The sequence below is a fragment of the Ranitomeya variabilis genome, chromosome 2 (assembly GCF_051348905.1).
Source record: "Ranitomeya variabilis isolate aRanVar5 chromosome 2, aRanVar5.hap1, whole genome shotgun sequence".
NCBI lineage: Eukaryota > Metazoa > Chordata > Amphibia > Anura > Dendrobatidae > Ranitomeya > Ranitomeya variabilis.
In genome coordinates, this window is record NC_135233.1 from 1,072,887,222 (window position 1) to 1,072,909,991 (window position 22,770).

The following is a 22,770-nucleotide window of genomic DNA, read 5'->3' on the forward strand; positions in this document are numbered from 1 at the left end:
CTTTTTAAGTGGGAGAACTTGTACAATTGGTCGCTGACTAAATGCTTTTTTTCCCCAAAGTATCTAGCTTGAGACACGCACCTGTTACACCTATCTTCTGTCGAGCACCAAACGCTCTCTAGTAATTGGTGTTGGGTAGATGAGTAATAGTTTTAGTTTGGATACTGCATCTTGTACTTCCTCTAGATGCCCTGTTGCTGGTCCTGTTGTACATTCCCATTCCCGCCCCCCAAAATTGTTCTGTTACTAAAGAAATACAGTAGGGGACCTGTCACTTTTAAATTGTTTTGAACATCAACTCAACCTTATACAGGTCTTATCAACAGGCTCACAAAAATTCTTATGTTACTAACGTAAGACATTAGGGGACATGTCACTTTTAAATTGTTTTCAGCATCCACTCAGTCTTATACAGGCCTTATCAACAGGCCCAAAAAAATTCTTCTGTTACTAATGTCAGAAATTAGGGGACATGTCACTTTTAAATTGTTTTGAGCATCCACTCAATTTTATACAGGTCTTATCGACAGGCCCAAAAACATTTTTATGTTACTAACATACAGTAGGGGAAATCTCAGTTTCAATTTTTTTGTCATACAGGCCTCATCCACACAATTTTTTTTTTACTGTGATTAACTCGATTCAGCACGTCATATTTCACCTTCTCATTTAGTGCCACTGAAATTCAGCTGTGCAGAGCTGAGGCAAGAGTAAAAAAATCTAAGTTTTAGTTGCTAATACTGTGCTCTTAGCACACTGTGAGCAACATGACTGGTAAAAAGCGAGGATGTGGTGAAATGGAGATTAGGCTCAGTGTTCAAAGTCTAAATGGGGTAGGTGGTGAAATTTATGCCACTTTATTGGTGTCTGGCACTAATTTTTGGAAATATGTACACTCTTGGTTAGGTGTCCATTTGCTGGGTTAGCTGTAATGGAAGATGTGTTGGTCCCTATTATACTATTGCTACTCTCTTGAAATTCATACATTGATACTTTGTTGTTGGATCCAATTAATTTTTGGAAATGTGAGCACTTGTGGTTGGGTGTACAGTACAGACCAAAAGTTTGGACACACCTTCTCATTTAAGGATTTTTCTGTATTTTCATGAATATGAAAATTGTACATTCACACTGAAGGCATCAAAACTATGAATTAACACATGTGGAATTATATACTTAACAAAAAAGTGTGAAACAACTGAAATTATGTCTTATATTCTAGGTTCTTCAAAGTAGCCACCTTTTGCATTGATGACTGCTTTGCACACTCTTGGCATTCTCTTTATGAGCTTCAAGAGGTAGTCACCGGGAATGGTTTTCACTTCACAGGTGTGCCCTGTCAGGTTTAATAAGTGGGATTTCTTCCTTATAAATGGTGTTGGGACCATCAGTTGTGCTGTGCAGAAGTCTGGTGGATACACAGCTGATAGTCCTACTGAATAGATTGTTAGAATTTGTTTTATGGCAAGAAAAAAGCAGCTAAGTAGAGAAAAACGAGTGGCCATCATTACTTTAAGAAATGAAGGTCAGTCAGTCTGAAAAATTGTGAAAACTTTGAAAGTGTCCCCAAGTGCAGTGGCAAAAACCATCAAGCGCTACAAAGAAACTGGCTCACATGAGGACCGCCCCAGGAAAGGAAGACCAAGAGTCACCTCTGCTTCTGAGGATAAGCTTATCCGAGTCACCAGCCTCAGAAATCACAGGTTAACAGCAGCTCAGATTAGAGACCAGGTCAATGCCACACAGAGTTCTAGCAGCAGACACATCTCTACAACAAGTGTTAAGAGGAGACTTTGTGCAGTAGGCCTTCATGGTAAAATAGCTGCTAGGAAACCACTGCTAAGGACAGGCAACAAGCAGAAGAGACTTGTTTGGGCTAAAGAACACAAGGAATGGACATTAGAACAGTGGAAATCTGTGCTTTGGTCTGATGAGTCCAAATTTGAGATCTTTGGTTCCAACCACCATGTCTTTGTGTGCTGCAGAAAAGGTGAACGGATGGACTCCACATGCCTGGTTCCCACCGTGAAGCATGGAGGAGGAGGTGTGATGGTGTGGGGGTGCATTGCTGGTGACACTGTTGGGGATTTATTCAAAATTGAAGGCATACTGAACTAGCATGGCTACCAAAGCATCTTGCAGCGGCATGCTATTCCATCTGGTTTGTGTTTAGTTGGACCATCATTTATTTTTCAACAGGATAATGACCCCAAACACACCTCCAGGCTGTGTAAGGGCTATTTGGCCAAGAAGGAGAGTGATGGGGTGCTACGCCAGATGACCTGGCCAGATGATGGTTTGGGGCGAGCTGGACCCCACAGAGTGAAGGCAAAAGGGTCAACAATTGCAAAGCATCTCTGGAAACTCCTTCAAGATTGTTGTAAGACCATTTCCAGTGACTACCTCTTGAAGCTCATCAAGAGAATGCCAAGTTTGTGCAAAGCAGTCATCAAAGCAAAAGGTGGCTACTTTGAAGACCCTAGAATATAAGACATATTTTCAGTTGTTTCACACTTTTTTGTTAAGTATATAATTCCACATGTGTTAATTCATAGTTTTGATGCCTTCAGTGTGAATGTACAATTTTCATAGTCATGAAAATACAGAAAAATCTTTAAATGAGAAGGTATGTCCAAACTTTTGGTCTGTACTGTATACTGTATATACTGTATGTATGTGTCACTGACATCTATATATCTAACTATTCTCTGTGTATATATCTATTCTATCCATTCTATTCTAACGCTGTGATTTTACTGAATGCGGCACATGTATTATCGACTTTTATTTTATCTTTTACTGAATGTTACCAACTTTTTCCAATTTTAAGAAAAATGCTTGTGTTACACATCACGAATACTAATGTACCATATTTGTGCTGAATTTATGTCTGGTGATTGTTTTCTGAACATATTCGATCATCACTAGTGTTGAGCGATACCGTCCGATACTTGAAAGTATCGGTATCGGAAAGTATCGGCCGATACCGGCAAAATATCGGATCCAATCCGATACCGATACCCGATACCAATACAAGTCAATGGGACTCATGTATCGGACGGTATTCCTGATGGTTCCCAGGGTCTGAAGGAGAGGAAACTCTCCTTCAGGCCCTGGGAACCATATAAATGTGTAAAAGAAAGAATTAAAATAAAAAATATCGCTATACTCACCTGTCCGACGCAGCCGGGACTTCAGCGAGGGAACCGGCAGCGTTGTTTGTTTAAAATTCGCGCTATTACTTGGTTACGTGAATTCCCGGCTTGTGATTGGTCAGGTCGGCCATGTTGCCGGGACGCGGACCAATCACAGCAAGCCGTGACGAAATTACGTCACGGCTTGCTGTGATTGGTCTGCGTCCCGGCAATATGGCCGCCCTGACCAATCACAAGCCGTGACGTCACGGGAGGCTGGACACGCGCTCATTTTAAAATGGGCGCGTGTCCAGCCTCCCGTGACGTCACGGCTTGTGATTGGTTGCGCCGCGGTCAACCAATCACAAGCCGGGAGGCTGGACGCGCTCATTTTAAAATGGGCGCGTGTCCAGCCTCCCGTGACGTCACGGCTTGTGATTGTTACATAGTTACATAGTTACATAGTTATTGAGGTTGAAGGAAGACTTTAAGTCCATCTAGTTCAACCCATAGCCTAACCTAACATGCCCTAACATGTTGATCCAGAGGAAGGCAAAAAAACCCCATGTGGCAAAGAGTAACTCCACCATGGGGAAAAAAATTCCTTCCCGACTCCACATACGGCAATCAGACTAGTTCCCTGGATCAACGCCTTATCAAGGAATCTAGTGTATATACCCTGTAATATTATACTTTTCCAGAAAGGTATCCAGTCCCCTCTTAAATTTAATTAATGAATCACTCATTACAACATCATACGGCAGAGAGTTCCATAGTCTCACTGCTCTTACAGTAAAGAATCCGCGTCTGTTATTATGCTTAAACCTTCTTTCCTCCAGACGTAGAGGATGCCCCCTTGTCCCTGTCTCAGGTCTATGATTAAAAAGATCATCAGAAAGGTCTTTGTACTGTCCCCTCATATATTTATACATTAAAATAAGATCACCCCTTAGTCTTCGTTTTTCCAAACTAAATAGCCCCAAGTGTAATAACCTATCTTGGTATTGCAGACCCCCAAGTCCTCTAATAACCTTGGTCGCTCTTCTCTGCACCCGCTCTAGTTCAGCTATGTCTTTCTTATACACCGGAGACCAGAACTGTGCACAGTATTCTAAGTGTGGTCGAACTAGTGACTTGTATAGAGGTAAAATTATGTTCTCCTCATGAGCATCAATGCCTCTTTTAATACATCCCATTATTTTATTTGCCTTTGTAGCAGCTGCCTGACACTGGCCACTGAATATGAGTTTGTCATCCACCCATACACCCAGGTCTTTTTCATTGATGGTTTTGCCCAGAGTTTTAGAATTAAGCACATAGTTATACATCTTATTACTTCTACCCAAGTGCATGACCTTACATTTATCCCCATTAAAGCTCATTTGCCATTTATCAGCCCAAGCTTCTAGTTTACATAAATCATCCTGTAATATAAAATTGTCCTCCCCTGTATTGATTACCCTACAGAGTTTAGTGTCATCTGCAAATATTGAAATTCTACTCTGAATGCCCCCTACAAGGTCATTAATAAATATGTTAAAAAGAAGAGGGCCCAATACTGACCCCTGTGGTACCCCACTGCTAACCGCGACCCAGTCCGAGTGTGCTCCATTAATAACCACCCTTTGTTTCCTATCCCTGAGCCAGCTCTCAACCCACTTACACATATTTTCCCCTATCCCCATTACTCTCATTTTATGTATCAACCTTTTGTGTGGCACCGTATCAAAAGCTTTGGAAAAGTCCATATACACTACGTCCACTGGGTTCCCTTGGTCCAGTCCGGAACTTACCTCTTCATAGAAGCTGATCAAATTAGTCTGACATGAGCGGTCCCTAGTAAACCCGTGCTGATACTGGGTCATGAGGTTATTCCTCTTCAGATACTCCAGTATAGCATCCCTTAGAATGCCCTCCAGGATTTTACCCACAGTAGAGGTTAAACTTACTGGCCTATAATTACCGAGTTCAGTTTTTGCCCCTTTTTTGAATATTGGCACCACATTTGCTATACGCCAGTCCTGTGGTACAGACCCTGTTATTATGGACTCTTTAAAGATTAAAAATAATGGTCTATCAATGACTGTACTTAGTTCCTGCAGTACTCGGGGGTGTATCCCATCCGGGCCCGGAGATTTGTCAATTTTAGTGATTTTTAGACGCCGCTGTACTTCCTGCTGGGTTAAGCAGGTGACATTTAATGGGGAATTTTTATCACTAGTCATATTGGCTGCCATGGGATTTTCTTTTGTAAATACTGATGAAAAAAAGTCATTTAGCAGATTGGCTTTTTCCTCATCCTCATCCACCATTTCACCCAGACTATTTTTAAGGGGGCCAACACTGTCATTTTTTAGTTTCTTACTATTTATGTAGTTAAAGAATATTTTGGGGTTATTTTTGCTCTCTCTAGCAATGAGTCTCTCTGTCTCAATCTTTGCTGCCTTGATTTGCTTTTTACAGAATTTATTTAATTTTCTGTATTTATTTAATGCCTCATCACTACCTACTTCCTTTAATTCTCTAAATGCTTTCTTTTTGTTCCTTATTGCGCCCCTAACAGCTCTATTTAGCCATATTGGTTTCCTCCTATTTCTAGTATGTTTATTCCCATACGGTATATACTGTGCACAGGTCCTATCCAGGATGCTAATAAACGTCTCCCATTTTCTTTGTGTATTTTTGTGTCTCAGGATATCGTCCCAGTTAATTGCACCAAGATCCTCTCTCATCCGTTGGAAATTTGCCCTCCTGAAGTTTAGTGTCCTTGTCACCCCCCTACTACCCATCTTATTAAAGGTTACATGAAAACTTATTATTTTATGATCACTATTCCCCAAGTGACCCCCAACCCTTATATTTGATATGCGGTCTGGCCTGTTGGTTAATATTAGATCTAGCAGTGCCCCCCTCCTTGTTGGGTCCTGAACCAGCTGTGAAAGGTAATTGTCTCTCATAGTTGTCAAAAACCGATTACCTTTGCTGGAACTGCAGGTTTCTGTTCCCCAATCTATTTCAGGGTAGTTGAAGTCCCCCATAATAATGACTTCTCCTTGAGTCGCAGCTTCATCTATTTGCTTTACGAGGATATTCTCCATTGCTTCCATTATTTTTGGAGATTTATAACAAACCCCTATCAGTAATTTATTATTTTTTCCCCCTCCCCTTATCTCCACCCACAGGGACTCCACATTTTCATTAAATTCACCTATATTATCACGCAGGATGGGTTTTAAGGAAGATTTTACATATAGACACACCCCTCCCCCTCGCTTATCTGTACGGTCATTTCTGAACAGGCTATAGCCCTGCAAGTTAACAGCCCAGTCATGGCTCTCATCCAGCCACGTCTCAGATATCCCCACCATGTCATAATTATGCTCCAACAACATTAGTTCTAATTCGTCCATTTTGTTGGCGAGGCTTCTGGCATTAGTATACATGCACTTGATGTTACTCTCTGTACCTCTATTCTTTCTTAAATTAATAACTGTTCTAACCCCACCCCCCATGCCACCGCCACCCCCAACTTCCTTATTTGTGCCCAGCTCTCTATCTGCACTATCTTCCCCTCCTATAAAATGAATACCCTCCCCCCCAATCCCTAGTTTAAACACTCCTCCAACCTTCTAACCATTTTCTCCCCCAGCACAGCTGCCCCTTCCCCATTGAGGTGCAGCCCGTCCCTAGCGTAGAGCCTGTAGCCCACTGAGAAGTCGGCCCAGTTCTGCAGGAACCCAAACCCCTCCTTCCTACACCAATTCTTGAGCCACTTATTAACCTCCCTAATCTCCCGTTGCCTCTCTGGCGTGGCACGTGGTACAGGCAGTATTTCGGAAAATACCACGTTGGAGGTCCTTGCTTTCAGCTTGCAGCCTAATTCCCTGAAATCATCTTTAAGGACCTTCCACCTACCTCTAACTTTGTCATTTGTGCCAATGTGCACCATGACTGCTGGGTCCTCACCAGCCCCTCCCAGTAATCTGTCCACCCGATCAGCGATGTGTCGGACTCGAGCGCCAGGTAGGCAGCACACCGTCCGACGATCCCTGTCTTTGTGACAGATTGCCCTATCTGTTCCCCTAATAATTGAGTCCCCCACTACCAGCACCTGTCTGGCCTGCCCTGCTCTCCTATTTCCCTCCTTACTGGAGCAGTCACTCCTCCGGCTTTCAGAGGACATGCCTGGCTGCAGCAGTGCTAACCCTGTACTGGCACCCCCCTCATCTGCCAACTTAGCAAACTTATTGGGGTGTGCCAGATCAGGACTAGCCTCCCTGGCACTCTTCCCTCTACCCCGCTTCCTAACTGTCACCCAGCTAACTGCCTCACTGTCCTGCAGCTCCATCCTACCATCCCCCTCCTCATCTATCCCATTGAGCGTCTGCTCTGTGAGCAGAAGACTCCTCTCCATATTGTCTATGGATCTCAGTGTTGCCAGCTGCACATTTAGATCCAAAATCTGGGCTTCCAAATGCACAATGTGCTCACATCTCGCACAGCAGTATGCACCCTCGACCAGCTGGTCAAGGACTGCATACATGTGGCAAGATGTGCACTGGATGGCATTAACAATTGTGGAGCACATTTCCTAATGGGGATTGCACCACACAGAAACTTTAATTAAAAATAAATACAAAGTATTAATTAAAAAAAAAAAACAGAAGCAATTCCTCCCTTGGAAACTCCCTGATTCCAAAGTCACTGAGTCACAAGTCACACTTACCACCGTCCACACTTACGCTCAGGTCACACTCAGCTCGCTCACACTCGCTGTGCTGAAGATTTATAGATTTTTTTTTTTCTCTCTATCTCCCCTCAACAGCAATCCACCTTGCTGTTCAGATGCACTTCCAAAAAAAGGCGGTCAACCAATCACAAGCCGGGAGGCTGGACGCGCTCATTTTAAAATGGGCGCGTGTCCAGCCTCCCGTGACGTCACGGCTTGTGATTGGTTGCGCCGCGGTCAACCAATCACAAGCCGGGAGGCTGGACGCGCTCATTTTAAAATGGGCGCGTGTCCAGCCTCCCGTGACGTCACGGCTTGTGATTGGTCAGGGCGGCCATATTGCCGGGACGCGGACCAATCACAGCAAGCCGTGACGTAATTTCGTCACGGCTTGCTGTGATTGGTCCGCGTCCCGGCAACGTGGCCGACCTGACCAATCACAAGCCGGGAATTCACGTAACCAAGTAATAGCGCGAATTTTAAACAAACAACGCTGCCGGTTCCCTCGCTGAAGTCCCGGCTGCGTCGGAGAGGTGAGTATAGCGATATTTTTTATTTTAATTCTCTCTTTTACACATTTTAACATTAATGTTGTTGCGATACCCGATACCCGATACCACAAGAGTATCGGAATCCCGGTATCGGAATTCCGATACAGCAAGTATCGGCCGATACCCGATACTTGCAGCATCGGAATGCTCAACACTAATCATCACTAATCGTAAGCTAATTTTGGAGGATAGATCTGGTGCCCACATAAGATCAAGTTGACTTTAAGGACCCACAATTTTAGTTGAAGATTTCCAGACCAGACAATCTATTTACAAAGGAATTTAAATTGAAAAAGCAAAATCAATCCATCACCCAATCAGTGGTAATTTTATGATTGTTACCGTGTCCTTTGTATACTTCTTCAAGTAATGGCACTTTAGGTCTTCCTGAAAATTCATCTGCATGATTGACAAGGGCGTCTTTTACAGCCTCGTACCCACATAAGACAACAACTTTCTCAGCGCCAATTTGTAAGGTGTACACGGCTCCATACTTCTTAGATAGCTGAAAAGTGAAATGACTGTTGTTTAGTGAATTTCTTAATGATATTTTGCCTCTTTTTTAAGGTGAACATATTCTAATAGTAGAGCAAAATTTATTACATATGTTTTCTGAATTTATCTTAATAAACTTTAACCTGTAATTAACAGGATCATCAATTACCAAACGATACTCATCCTAAGTGCTCATACTCACGAAAAATATGGACGACTGCAATCCGATAATAAATCGGATTGCACTCGGACCAATGTCATTCAATGGGTGACATCTCATCTGCAATTTTTTTCTCATCTGAAATCGGACTGAGAAAAAAATTGCCGCATGCAGCGTATTTCTGCATATCTTGGACGAGACTCGCCAATACAAGTCAATGGGTGCGAGAAAAAAAATCGCACAGCACTCGGACCAAAAAAATACACCTCCCCTTTAGCATGTATACACACGGAGCATTTTGGCTTTATTTTTTTTGCTTTAACATTTGTGAGAGCTCTCACTCCTAAATTTGGGAGGTCGCTCCCTCATGCCAAATAGTTGGCAAGATAGTGGAATACATGCATCCCTCTGCAATGCCATTTCAAACATGGTCTTTTGAATTTTGGCCCTTTCCGGACACCACTGCCATGTCATTATGCGGCCTTCACTTACAATTTTCAGAGGGCCACAGGTGCTCTGAAACCTGCATTTTGTAGGGTCCACAATGGAATGACAATGGAACCACTGTCATAGCAAATAAATCCATTGTAAGGTGAATACAGGAGTTGGGTGATCTGTGTGATCAATGTCAGTAAGTTGGATTCTACCAGACACCAAATGCATTACAATGAAATTTGAAATACAATGTATGCAAGCGAAGGCCTGTGTTGTGGTCAATCTGTCAGGCCTGAAACCCATGTCAGGAACATGTACAAACCTCATTTTACTTGGAAGCAGTCTCCTCAAGGGAAGGAGACAGGAGTGCCATTGACCAATCTGAACAAGCCTACACACTTCTTCTGGAAACTACCCAACCAGGCAGAATGTATCTTTTGTATGGTTTTGAGCAACAATGGAATAATAACAAGATATTTTCCAGAGAGTGCCGAGGTCTGTGGAGTGTATTACTCAGAATACAGGCCGTGCTACAGAGCTCAGGTAAAGGCCTTAGCGTGGAAATGACTATGTTCCAATGTGTGTAAGTACGTCTGTGGCCTGAATACGTGTGTGGAGCATATTAACACAGTCTCTTAGCCATGCTTAAATTATACAGAAACTGGCCAATACCCCACGACCATTTTTTGTAAGGACCCGAATATAGAAAATGTAAGGGAAACAACAGTTTAATAAAGTGACAGAAGTCTCATTCATTTAGGAGCCTGGAAAAGTCAATGTACAATGTAAAGTGCTAACAGATATGTATGCCCTATCTAACAATTTGTGAACAGACATACATGCTGACATGGGACAACTGAACGCTGCACTGGGACAACAATCTGGACGTGATTGCTGACTGTTGTGTCTGTGCAACTGCAGGTTGTGGACAGGAGACCTCAGCGCCTCTTCCTGGACAGCAGAGTGGGAATAATGTAACACAGGGGAAGGGCCAGTGGTTTCATCATCAGGCACAGATTTTGTACCCAGGTGTTCTGTCCACCGACTGGGGTGTTGCGTATGTGAGCAGTATATGGCATATGTCAACCGAGGTATTATGTCGAAATTTCCCTTTATGAAGGGTGTGGGAGTATGATTTTTGAACTAGCAGCAAAAATATATTATCATTCGGTGGTATAGAGAAGTCTGGCCCAGTCCAGCACTTGTTCATTTTTATAAGATTAAGCCTGTCAGCATTTTCAGTTGACAGGCAGATGGGCTTATCAGTTATAATTCCACCAGCGGCAATCAAAACATGCTCTGACAAAATGCTAGCGATAGGGCAGGCCAGGACCTCCAAGGCGTAGAAAGCCAGTTCATACCATGTGTCCAGCTTGGATTCTCAATAATTAAAAGGCACAGAGGAATTTGGGAGGACGTTGGTATGGTCAGCAAGGTACTCTATCAGCATATTCCCAAACTTTGCACTGCTTGTGAGAGTACCCCGCACCTCTGGGCCTGGGCGATGGAAGGGACTGACAAAACTGTCCCAGAACTTTGCCATTGTTCCCATGCCTCTGCTGGATTGGAGTTGTGTCTCTCTTGTCTGTGCTCCTTGGTTGTCCAACGAACTGTGACCTCTGCTGCCAGCGTTTTCAGATGAGATTTTTTAAAATAATTTCACAACAATGACCCTCTGGTACTGCAACATTTTAGTACACCTATCTGCCTCTGAAAGAAGAGATTGAAAGTGCTCCTTGTAGCGTTGGTCTAGAAGTATCACCGACCAGTAATGAGTATCAATGAAAATTTTGATAAAGAGCGCCCAACATGCAGGGCGGGGACCTGATTTCCCACCTAGCAAACCCGGAAATGCTCGGCGCTCACCAAGTACCATGAGTACTTAGTATAGAATGGACAAGGCAATTGTTAGGTGGATTCATAACTGGCTTAGTGATCGGACCCAAAGAGTGGTCATAAATGGCTGCACATTCAAATGGAAGAATGTCTCAAGTGCGATACCACAGGGTTCTGTCCAGGGCCCTGTATTGTTCAACATCTTTATCAATGATTTAGATGAAGGAATTGAGGGTACACTGATTAAATTTGCTGATGACACAAAGCTAGGAGGGATAGCTAATACTGGAGAAGAGTGAGAGAGGATTCAAAAAGGTATAAATAAACTGGAGCAGTAGGCAGCAACTAACAGAATGGTTTTTAACAAGGAAAAATGCAAATTACTACATCTGGGCAATAAAAATGAAAAAAACATATTCAGAATGGGAGGAATTGGCTAAGTAACAGCGCAGGTGTAAAATACTTTGTTATACTAATAGATCATAAACTGAACATGAGTCAACAGTGTAATGCAGCAGCAAAAAAGTCAAATGCAATTCTGGGATGTATTAACAGAAGCATAAAATCTAGATCTCGCGAAGTCATTATTGCCCTCTACTCCTCTTTGGGATGATTTAGTGAATCCTGCTTTGAGCAGGGGGTTGGACCAGATGACCCAGGAGGTCCCTTCCAACTCTACCATTCTATGATTCTATGTCTCTCAGCACTGCTGTGCTCACTAGGCGAGCCACTGACAGGTTGGGCCCGTGGCCTTCTAAGGAGGAAGACCAGGCTGCGGGTACCTGCACCATGCCTGGTCTGGAACTGTCCAGTGTTGCCGGGGGGAAAGAATGGGGAACCAGACAAGTCACATGATCTGGTGAGAGAGGGTGTAGAAAGGCTGGCTGTGAGCAGGAAGCACGGGAAAAAGTCAGAGGGTTCCTGCCATCTTCAAGATTTTAAGCAGGGATGTGCCATGCTCCGCAGCAAGAGAGACAGCGTGGAGTCATGGTCCGGCAGAACTTATATGAGCGCCCTCTGGAGTCAGTGAGCACTTAGAGCATTGGGCGCATAGGTAAGCAGTGTGCAGTGCTCGCATTGAGGAGTGGGTGCCAGGTGCAGGATCCTGAGGTGTGTTCCCCATCTTTGACAGGCGTGCAGCGGAACACGCATTTGACAGAGACTTTTGCAGCATTTCCTACTTCTGCTGCATGGATTAATGGACTATGGTCTCAACGGGGAGAACTGTTGACCACCCGTTGTCGCCAGAAGCTGGACCAAGATTTTGAGGGTTACTTCTGAAGATGCCATTCTGGTTTGAGGGCCGTTCTATCTCATGAGTCAGTGAGTGCGCAGAGCGTCGGGCCCTCAGCTAAGCAGTGAGCAGTGCTCGCATTGAGGAGCGGGTGCCAGGTGCAAGATCCTGGGGTCTGTTCCCCATCTTTGACAGGTGTGCAACAGAGCACGCATTTGACAGAGACTTTTGCAGCACTTCCTTTTTCTGCTGCACAGATTATTGGACTAGAGGCTCAACGGGCAGAAACGGGAACCGATCATTGCCACCAAAAGCTGGATCGTGATTTTGGGGGTTACGTCTGAAGATGCCGTGCCGGCCGTTGCTGGTACTTCAACTCTCATCGGACTGCATGCGGATGAAGAAGGGAGAAGTTACGATAAGTGAAAGTTTAATAACCAGACTATTGTGTTACATCATAATTTGTGTTGGAAATTAGAGAGGAAATTAGTTCCAGTATTATTGTTATAAATGAAACCCTAGTCCATGCCCTCATCATCTCCTGCATCGCCTACTGTAACCTCCTGCACTGTCGCATCCCCTCTAACACTCTTGCACCCCTCCAATCTATTCTAAACTCAGCTGCCCGACTAATCCACCTGTCCCCCTGCTATTCCCCAGCCTCTCCACTCTGTCAATCCCTTCACTGGCTCCCAATTACCCAGAGACTCCAGTACAAAAGCCTATCCATGACATACAAAGCTATCCACAACCTGTCTCCTCCATACATCTGTGACCTTGTCACCCGGTACTTTCCTGCACGCAACCTCCGATCCTCACAAGATCTCCTTCTCTACTCCCCTCTTATCTCCTCTTCCCACAATCGCATACAAGATTTCTCTGGCGCATCACCCCTACTCTGGAACTCTCTAACACAACATATCAGACTCTCACCTACCATCGAAACCTTCAAAAAGAACCTGAAGACCCACCTCTTCCGACAAGCCTACTACCTGCAGTAACCACTAGAGTTGAGCGACTTTTACTTTTTTAGGATCGAGTTGGGTTTCGCGAAACCTGACTTTTTCAAAAGTCGGGTCGGGTGAAATCGGCCGATTATTGCGAAAAGTTGGGGATTCGACTGAAACACGAAACCCAATGCAAGTCAATGGGGAAGCAAAGTCGGCAGTGAGTGGAGGACAGGAAAACACATACAGTGCCCATTTTAATGCCAAAAACATCAATTCTTGTTACTTAAGCTTGTCAATCTTATTTTACCTTATAATAATAGTTAGGGGGGGTAGGGCTGGCTCAAGTTTTTCGTGGGCCCTGGAAACGCGGACTACATCATGGTGGTGGAGCAGGGAGAGGTAAGTATTTCAACTTTGCAAGTGCTGTGATCCTGAGCAAGCAGGGGGGCACACTCGTTCGCATTGGCACTTGCACAGGGCTCCTCAAAGTACGGCGGTGTGTTTGACGGCGGGGCACTTTTGCATACTATGAAGGGCCCTGTGCCAGTGACATCACCAACGAGTATGCCCTCCCACCTGATGAAGGAACCTGCACTTTCATCTGCACCTTCCTCTTTGTCTCCGTGTAAGGTGGTATAGTATGTGGGAAGGGGAACCAGACTTTCAGCAGGGTCAGATTCTGGCTGTGTAGAGTGCAAGGGGAATGTAGTGGTCTGGGTCAATGTACCAGCAGACTCATCTAGCAGTGGCTGGGCAATGGGCAGGATGAGGAGGAAACACAGTTATAGGCCCAAAGAATAAAGTAGGCTACATGCAGTTCAAAATTGGTAACAGGACTAAACATGCGGCATTGCTTTGTTCAGTGGAGGAAAACTGTATTGAGTGGCAGACACAGTTAGTAGGCCCAAGTAATAAAGTGGGCCAAATGCAGTTTAAAATTGGTAAAAGGAGTAAACAGATGGCACTGCTTTGTTCAGTGGAGTAGAACATCAAGGAGCGGCAGACACCGTTAGTAGGCCCAACCAAACAAGTAGGCCAAATGCAGTGTTATATTTTATACAGGCCGAAAGCCTGAAAATTGAAGCTCAGCTTTGTTCAGTGGATGAGAAGAGCAAGGAGCGGCAGACACCGTTAGTAGGGCCCAACCAGGCAAGTAGGCCAAATGCAGTTTAATATTCGAAATATAGGCTGAAAGCCTGAAAATTGAAGCTCAGCTTTGTTCAGTGGTGGATAACACCAAGCAGCATCAGACACCGTTAGTAGGGCACAACCAAACAAGTAGGCCAAAAGCAGTTTAATATTCGAAATATAGGCCGAAAGCCTGAAAATTGAAGCTCAGCTTTGTTCAGTGGTGGATAACACCAAGCAGCATCAGACACCGTTAGTATGCCCAACAAAACAAGTAGGCCAAATGCAGTTTAATATTCGAAATATAGGTCGAAAGCCTGAAAATTGAAGCTCAGCTTTGTTCAGTGTAGGATAACACCAAGCAGCGGCAGACACTGTTAGTAGGCCCAACAAAACAAGTAGGCCAAATGCAGTTTAATATCTGATATAGCCTGAAAATTGAAGCTCAGCTGTGTTCAGTGGAGTAGAGCACCAAGCAGCGGCAGACACCGTTAGTAGGCCCAACCAAACAAGTAGGCCAAATGCAGTTTAATATCGGATATAGCCTGAAAATTGAATCTCAGCTATGTTCAGTGGAGGAGAACACCAAGCAGCGGCAGACACCGTTAGTAGGCCCAACCAAACAAGTAGGCCAAATGCAGTTTAAAATTGCTTACAGGGGTACACAGGCCGCATTAGTTATTTCAGTGAAGGTCAACTGTAAGGAGTGGTGCAGACAGACTTAGTAGGCCTGACATAAAAAGGTAGGCTTAATGCAGTTTAAAATTGCTTACAGGGGTACACAGGCGGCATTGGTTATTTCAGGGGAGGTCAACTGTAAGGAGTGACGCAGACAGACTTAGTAGGCCTGAATTAAAAAAAGTAGGCTCAATGCAGTTTAAAATTGCTTACAGGGGTACACAGGCGGCATTGGATAGTTCAGGGGAGGTCAACTGTAAGGAGTGGCGCAGATAGACACATGTAGTAGGCCTAAAATAAAAAAGTAGGCTCAATGCAGTTTAAAATTGGTTACAGGGTTACACAGGCGGCATAGCGTTGTTTAGCGGAGGATGATTGTAAGGACTGGCACAGACAGACTTAGTAGGCCTAAAATAAAAAAGTAGGCTCAATGAAGTTAAAAACGGGTTACAGGAGTGAATTGGTAGCATAGCGTTGTTCAGCGGAGGACAATTGTAAGCAGTGGCAGACACAGTTAGTAGGCCCAAAAAAGTAAGTAGGCTAAATGCAGTTCAAAATTGGTAACAGCAGTAAACTGGCGGCATAGCTTTGTTCAGTGGAGGACAACTGTAAGGAGTGGCTGACACAGTTAGTAGGCCAAAATAATAAAGTGAGGTAAATGTCTGCCAAAAGAATTTTCAGAAATAAACATGTGGCATAGCTACGTACAGGGATGGGCTCCTCTGCTGAGTAGCAGACAGTGGTAGTTGGCGCAAGTATTAAATGGTCTAAATGGAGGCCAGGGTCCCTGTATATTTTAACTATCATCTTTCATTTCAACAAATTTGTATTAGCAGTGCCATGGAAGGATTTATCAGCACAGACTACACTGTGGTGGAGCAGGGAGAGGTAAGTATTGCAAGTGGTAGATCACTGTTCGACCAGGGGGGAAACACTCTCTCGTGGGCGACGGTACTGGCACAGGGCCCCTCATATTACAACGGTGTGTCTGACGTTGGTTGTGCACCACCAGCATCAGAGACACTTCATTGTACTATAAGGGACCCTGTGCCAGTGCCGAAGCCCAAGAGTGGGCACACCTACCTGTCCAGGCAAACGGCACTTGCACCAGGTGGTGACCACGGCCCTGTGGGGGGAGTCAGCCCATTTAGGGAGGTGTAAAAATGGCCTATGGTGATATTCAGCAGCTGCAAATGGAGGAATTAGAGCAGTCAGTAAGAGGAGGCCAAAAGCAAGACATTTTCCAGGCAAGCTACGTGTCAGCAGGGGAAGGTGGGGCAAAATAATTAGAAATCCATGATAGGTTCATTTTAATGAAGGTTAGATCATCAACATTTTGGGTAGCCAGATGAGTCCTTTTTTCGGTCAGTATTGAACCAGCAGCACTGAACACTCTTTCTGATAGCACACTAGCAGCAGGGCAAGCGAGCTCCTGTAATGCATAGGGTTGAGCGACTTTCATTTTTTTAAGATCGAGCCTGGTTTTGTGAAACCCGATTTAGTCCAGAGTCGAGTCGAGTGAAGTCGGCCGATTATCGCTAAAAGTCGGGGATCGACCGAAACACGAAACCCAATGCAAGTCAATGGGGAAGCATAGCCGGCAGTGAGTGGAGGCCAGGAAAACACCTACAGTGCACATTTTACTGCCAAAAACATCCATTCTTGTTTTCTGAAGCTTGTCAATCTTAATTAACTTTATAATAATAGTTGGGCACTGGAAATTGGGGGTCATTTGGCAAAAGTTGTGGGGGTAGGGCTGGTTCAAGGTTTTAGTGGGCCCAGGAAACATGGACTACGTCATGGCGGTGGAGCAGGGAGAGGTAAGTATTTCAACGTTGCAAGTGCTGTGATCCTGAGCAAGCAGGGGGGGGGCACTCGTTCGCATTGGCACTGGCACAGGACCCCTCAAAGTACGGCGGTGTGTTTGCATGGCGGGGGCGCCTCCCACCAGCAGCGACACTTTTGCGTACTCTGAGGGGCCCTGTGCCAGTGACGTCGCCAGCAAGTATGCCCCCCCACCTGATGAAGGAACCTGCACTTTCATCTGCACCTTCCTCTCTGTCCCTGTGTAAGGTGGTATAACATGCGGGAAGGGGAACCTTACTTTCAGCAGGGTCAGATTCTGGCTGTGTAGAGTATAAGGGGAATGTAGTGGTCTAGGTCAATGTACCAGCAGACTCATCTAGCAGTGGCTGGGCAATGGGCAGGATGAGGAGGAAACAGATATAGGGCCAAAGAATAAAGTAGGCTAAATGCAGTTCAAAATTGGTAACAGGACTAAACAGGCGGCATTGCTTTGTTCAGTGGAGTAGCAAACCCAAGAGCAGCAGACACTGTTTCAAGGGCCTAACCACACTAGTAGGCCAAATGCAGTTTAATATCTGATAGTATAGGGCGAAAGCCAGAATGTGGAAGCTCAGCTTTGTTCAGTTGAGGACAACACCAGGCAGGGGCAGACAGACACCTTTAGTAGGCCGGAACAGCCAATTTTTTAAAAAAACAGCAGTTAGTAAGAGGCAGAAGGTAGAAGCTCAGCTTTATTCAGTTGAGGACAACACCAGGCAGGGGCAGACAGACACCTTTAGTAGGCCGGAACAGCCAATTGCATTTTTAAAAATGGTAATTTGGAACTGAAGGTTGAAGCTCAGCTTTATTCAGTTGAGGACAACACCAGGCAGGGGCAGACAGACACCTTTAGTAGGCCGGAACAGCCAGTTGCATTTTTAAAAATGGTAATTTGGAACTGAAGGTTGAAGCTCAGCTTTATTCAGTTGAGGACAACACCTGGCAGGGGCAGACAGACACCTTTAGTAGGCCGGAACAGCCAATTTTATAAAAAAAAAGCAGTTAATAAGAGGCAGAAGGTAGAAGCTCAGCTTTATTCAGTTGAGGACAACACCTGGCAGGGGCAGACAGACACCTTTAGTAGGCCGGAACAGCCAATGGCATTTTTAAAAATGGTAATTTGGAACAGAAGGTAGAAGCTCAGCTTTATTCAGTTGAGGACAACACCTGGCAGGGGCAGACAGACACCTTTAGTAGGCCGGAACAGCCAATTTTATAAAAAAAAAGCAGTTAATAAGAGGCAGAAGGTAGAAGCTCAGCTTTATTCAGTTGAGGACAACACCTGGCAGGGGCAGACAGACACCTTTAGTAGGCCGGAACAGCCAATGGCATTTTTAAAAATGGTAATTTGGAACAGAAGGTAGAAGCTCAGCTTTATTCAGTTGAGGACAACACCAGGCAGGGGCAGACAGACACCTTTAGTAGGCCGGAACAGCCAATTGCATTTTTAAAAATGGTAATTTGGAACTGAAGGTTGAAGCTCAGCTTTATTCAGTTGAGGACAACACCTGGCAGGGGCAGACAGACACCTTTAGTAGGCCGGAACAGCCAATTTTATAAAAAAAAAAGCAGTTAATAAGAGGCAGAAGGTAGAAGCTCAGCTTTATTCAGTTGAGGACAACACCTGGCAGGGGCAGACAGACACCTTTAGTAGGCCGGAACAGCCAATGGCATTTTTAAAAATGGTAATTTGGAACAGAAGGTAGAAGCTCAGCTTTATTCAGTTGAGGACAACACCTGGCAGGGGCAGACAGACACCTTTAGTAGGCCGGAACAGCCAATTTTATAAAAAGAAAGCAGTTAATAAGAGGCAGAAGGTAGAAGCTCAGCTTTATTCAGTTTAGGACAACACCAGGCAGGGGCAGACAGACACCTTTAGTAGGCCGGAACAGCCAATTTTATTAAAAAAAAGCAGTTAATAAGAGGCAGAAGGTAGAAGCTCAGCTTTATTCAGTTGAGGACAACACCAGGCAGGGGCAGACAGACACCTTTAGTAGGCCGGAACAGCCAATGGCATTTTTAAAAATGGTAATTTGGAACAGAAGGTAGAAGCTCAGCTTTATTCAGTTGAGGACAACACCAGGCAGGGGCAGACAGACACCTTTAGTAGGCCGGAACAGCCAATGGCATTTTTAAAAATGGTAATTTGGAACAGAAGGTAGAAGCTCAGCTTTATTCAGTTGAGGACAACACCTGGCAGGGGCAGACAGACACCTTTAGTAGGCCGGAACAGCCAATTTTATAAAAAAAAAGCAGTTAATAAGAGGCAGAAGGTAGAAGCTCAGCTTTATTCAGTTGAGGACAACACCTGGCAGGGGCAGACAGACACCTTTAGTAGGCCGGAACAGCCAATGGCATTTTTAAAAATGGTAATTTGGAACAGAAGGTAGAAGCTCAGCTTTATTCAGTTGAGGACAACACCAGGCAGGGGCAGACAGACACCTTTAGTAGGCCGGAACAGCCAATTTTTTTAAAAAAACAGCAGTTAGTAAGAGGCAGAAGGTAGAAGCTCAGCTTTATTCAGTTGAGGACAACACCAGGCAGGGGCAGACCCCTTTAGTAGGCCGGAACAGCCAATTGCATTTTTAAAAATGGTAATTTGGAACTGAAGGTTGAAGCTCAGCTTTATTCAGTTGAGGACAACACTAGGCAGGGGCAGACAGGCACCTTTAGTAGGCCGGAACAGCAAATGGCATTTTTAAAAATGGTAATTTGGAACAGAAGGTTGAAGCACAGCTTTATTCAGTTGCAGCTTCTTGGCAATAATATAAAGAAGACGCGACAGGACAACACTCGGTGTATGCCATATCTGTGTTTTCAATGGAAAAAAACCTTTCAGTTAACTACTTGCAGGAGAAAGTTTTTGTAGCTGGTGGACAATTTTTTTTAAAAAAAGCAGTTAATAAGAGGCAGAAGGTAGAAGCTCAGCTTTATTCAGTTGCAGCTTCTTGGCAATAATATAAAGAAGACGCGACAGGACAACACTCGGTGGATGCCATATCTGTGTTTTCAATGGAAAAAAACCTTTCAGTTAACTACTTGCAGGAGAAAGTTTTTGTAGCTGGTGGCCAATTTTTGTACTGTACCAGTTTTTTGTTGTATGTGTTTTTGTTTTTAATGTTAAAATGTCTGCATTTGATATCTCTCCAGTATTTTCTTTTTTATAAGCAAAATACTGCAGTTTTACATCGGTTACATGGATACACAGGCAGCTTGGTGGTCAGTGGAGGAGTATTTAAAGTAGGGACCGCAGACAGGCTATCAAAGGCCTAAAATAACAAACAATAGGCTCATGGCAGTTTTACAGCGGTTACATGGATACACGGGCAGCTTGGTGGTGAGTGGAGGAGTATTTAAAGTAGGGACCGCAGACAGGCTATCAAAGGCCTAAAATAACAAACAATCGGCTCATGGCAGTTTTACATCGGTTAAATGGATACACGGGCAGGCAGCTTGGTGGTCAGTGTAGGAGTATTTAAAGTAGGGACCGCAGACAGGCTATCAAAGGCCTAAAATAACAAACAATAGGCTCATGGCAGTTTTACAGCGGTTACATGGATACACGGGCAGGCAGCTTGGTGGTCAGTGGAGGAGTATTTAAAGTAGGGACCGCAGACAGGCTATCAAAGGCCTAAAATAACAAACAATAGGCTCATGGCAGTTTTACAGCGGTTACATGGATACACGGGCAGGCAGCTTGGTGGTCAGTGGAGGAGTATTTAAAGTAGGGACCGCAGACAGGCTATCAAAGGCCTAAAATAACAATCGGCTCATGGCAGTTTTACAGCGGTTACATGGATACACGGGCAGGCAGCTTGGTGGTGAGTGGAGGAGTACTTAAAGTAGGGACCGCAGACAGGCTATCAAAGGCCTAAAATAACAAACAATAGGCTCATGGCAGTTTTACAGCGGTTACATGGATACACGGGCAGGCAGCTTGGTGGTCAGTGGAGGAGTATTTAAAGTAGGGACTGCAGACAGGCTATCAAAGGCCTAAAATAACAAACAATCGGCTCATGGCAGCTTTACAGCGGTTACATGGATACACAGGCAGCTTGGTGGTGAGTGGAGGAGTAGTGCAAGGAGTGTCTGTCCCAGTACTCCCAAAATATAAATAGATGTTAATGTCTCGCAAAACAACCAAAACAAAAAAAAAGGTGGCATACTTAGGTACAGGGGTGGGCTCATCTACTGAGTTTCTGACATAGTAATTTGGCAGTAACTATTTAATGGTGCCAATATAGGACACAGACACAGACTACTTTAAGTTGCATCATAGATGTCTACAAATTTGTATTGTCAGTGCCAGACATTGAATGATGTCAGCGAATAGACTAAAGATTGGTGGAGCTGTGCGACATAATTTTGCACGTGGTAGAGCACATTTTGAGCTGGGGTAGGGGGGAACTCTCTTGAGGCCGGCGGGACCGCCCCAGGGCCCCTCATGTTACAACGGTGTGTCTGACGTTGGGTGCGCACCACCACCGCCAGAGACACTACATTGTACTATGAGGGACCCAGTAGCAATGCCGTCAACCAAAAGCGAGCACACCCACCTCTTCAGACAAACAGCAGTCTCACGGGTGCTTGCGCCAAGTCGCGATACCACGGCCCCGTGTGGGGAGTTTTGCCATTTAGGGAGGTGTAAACATGTCGTATGCTGTACAATCAGCTGCAGCAAATTAGACATTAGAAAAGTAATTCACAGGCAAGAGCTTTTCATAGGAAAGCTAGGTGTCGGCCGGGCAAGGTGGGGCAAAAGATTTCGAAATCCAGTTGTGGTTCATTTTAATGAATGTTAGATCGTCAACATTTTGGGTAGCCAGACGAGTCCTTTTTTCGGTTAATATTGAACCTGCAGCACTGAATACTCTTTCTGATAGGACACTTGCTGCCGGGCAAGCAAGCTCCTGCAATGCATATTCTGCCAATTCTGGCCAGGTGTCTAATTTGGAGGCCCAGTAATCAAATGGGAATGACGGTTGAGGGAGAACATCGATAAGGGATGAAAAATAGTTAGTAACCATACTGGACAAATGTTGTCTCCTGTCACTTTCAATTGATGCAGCAGTACCTGTCCTGTCTGCGGTCATAGCAAAATCACTCCACAACCTGGTCAGAAAACCCCTCTGTCCAACGCCACTTCTGATGTGTGCACCCCTAACACGCCTAGTCTGCTGCCCCCTGGAGCTCGTGTGAGAACGATCACGTGCGCTGTGTGCTGGGAATGCCTGAAGCAAACGGTCAACAAGAGTTGATTGTTTGGTTGCTAATATTAGTTCCAAGTTCTCATGTGGCATAATATTTTGCAATTTGCCTTTATAGCGTGGATCAAGGAGGCAGGCCAACCAGTAATCGTCATCGTTCATCATTTTCGTAATGCGTGTGTCCCTTTTTAGGATACGTAAGGCATAATCCGCCATGTGGGCCAAAGTTCCAGTTGTCAAATCTCCGGTTGTGATTGGTTGAGGGGCAGTTGCAGGCAAATCTACGTCACTTGTGTCCCTCAAAAAACCAGAACCCGGCCGTGACACGCAACCAATTTCCAGTGCCCCCGGGAAAGGTTCCGCATTAAAAATATACTCATCCCCATCA

At 44.7% G+C, this 22,770-nt stretch overlaps 1 protein-coding gene across 2 annotated transcripts in view; it reads right to left on the minus strand.

The window, feature by feature from the left end:
* LOC143808678 (cytochrome P450 2K1-like) overlaps positions 1–22,770 on the minus strand; it is a 127,123-nt gene that overhangs the window by 86,416 nt on the left and 17,937 nt on the right. For both annotated transcript variants that reach the window (XM_077291583.1, XM_077291582.1), the window contains exon 3: positions 8,757–8,919. In XM_077291583.1, the coding sequence (XP_077147698.1) occupies positions 8,757–8,919 (163 nt within the window). The remainder of the gene's footprint in view (positions 1–8,756; positions 8,920–22,770) is intronic.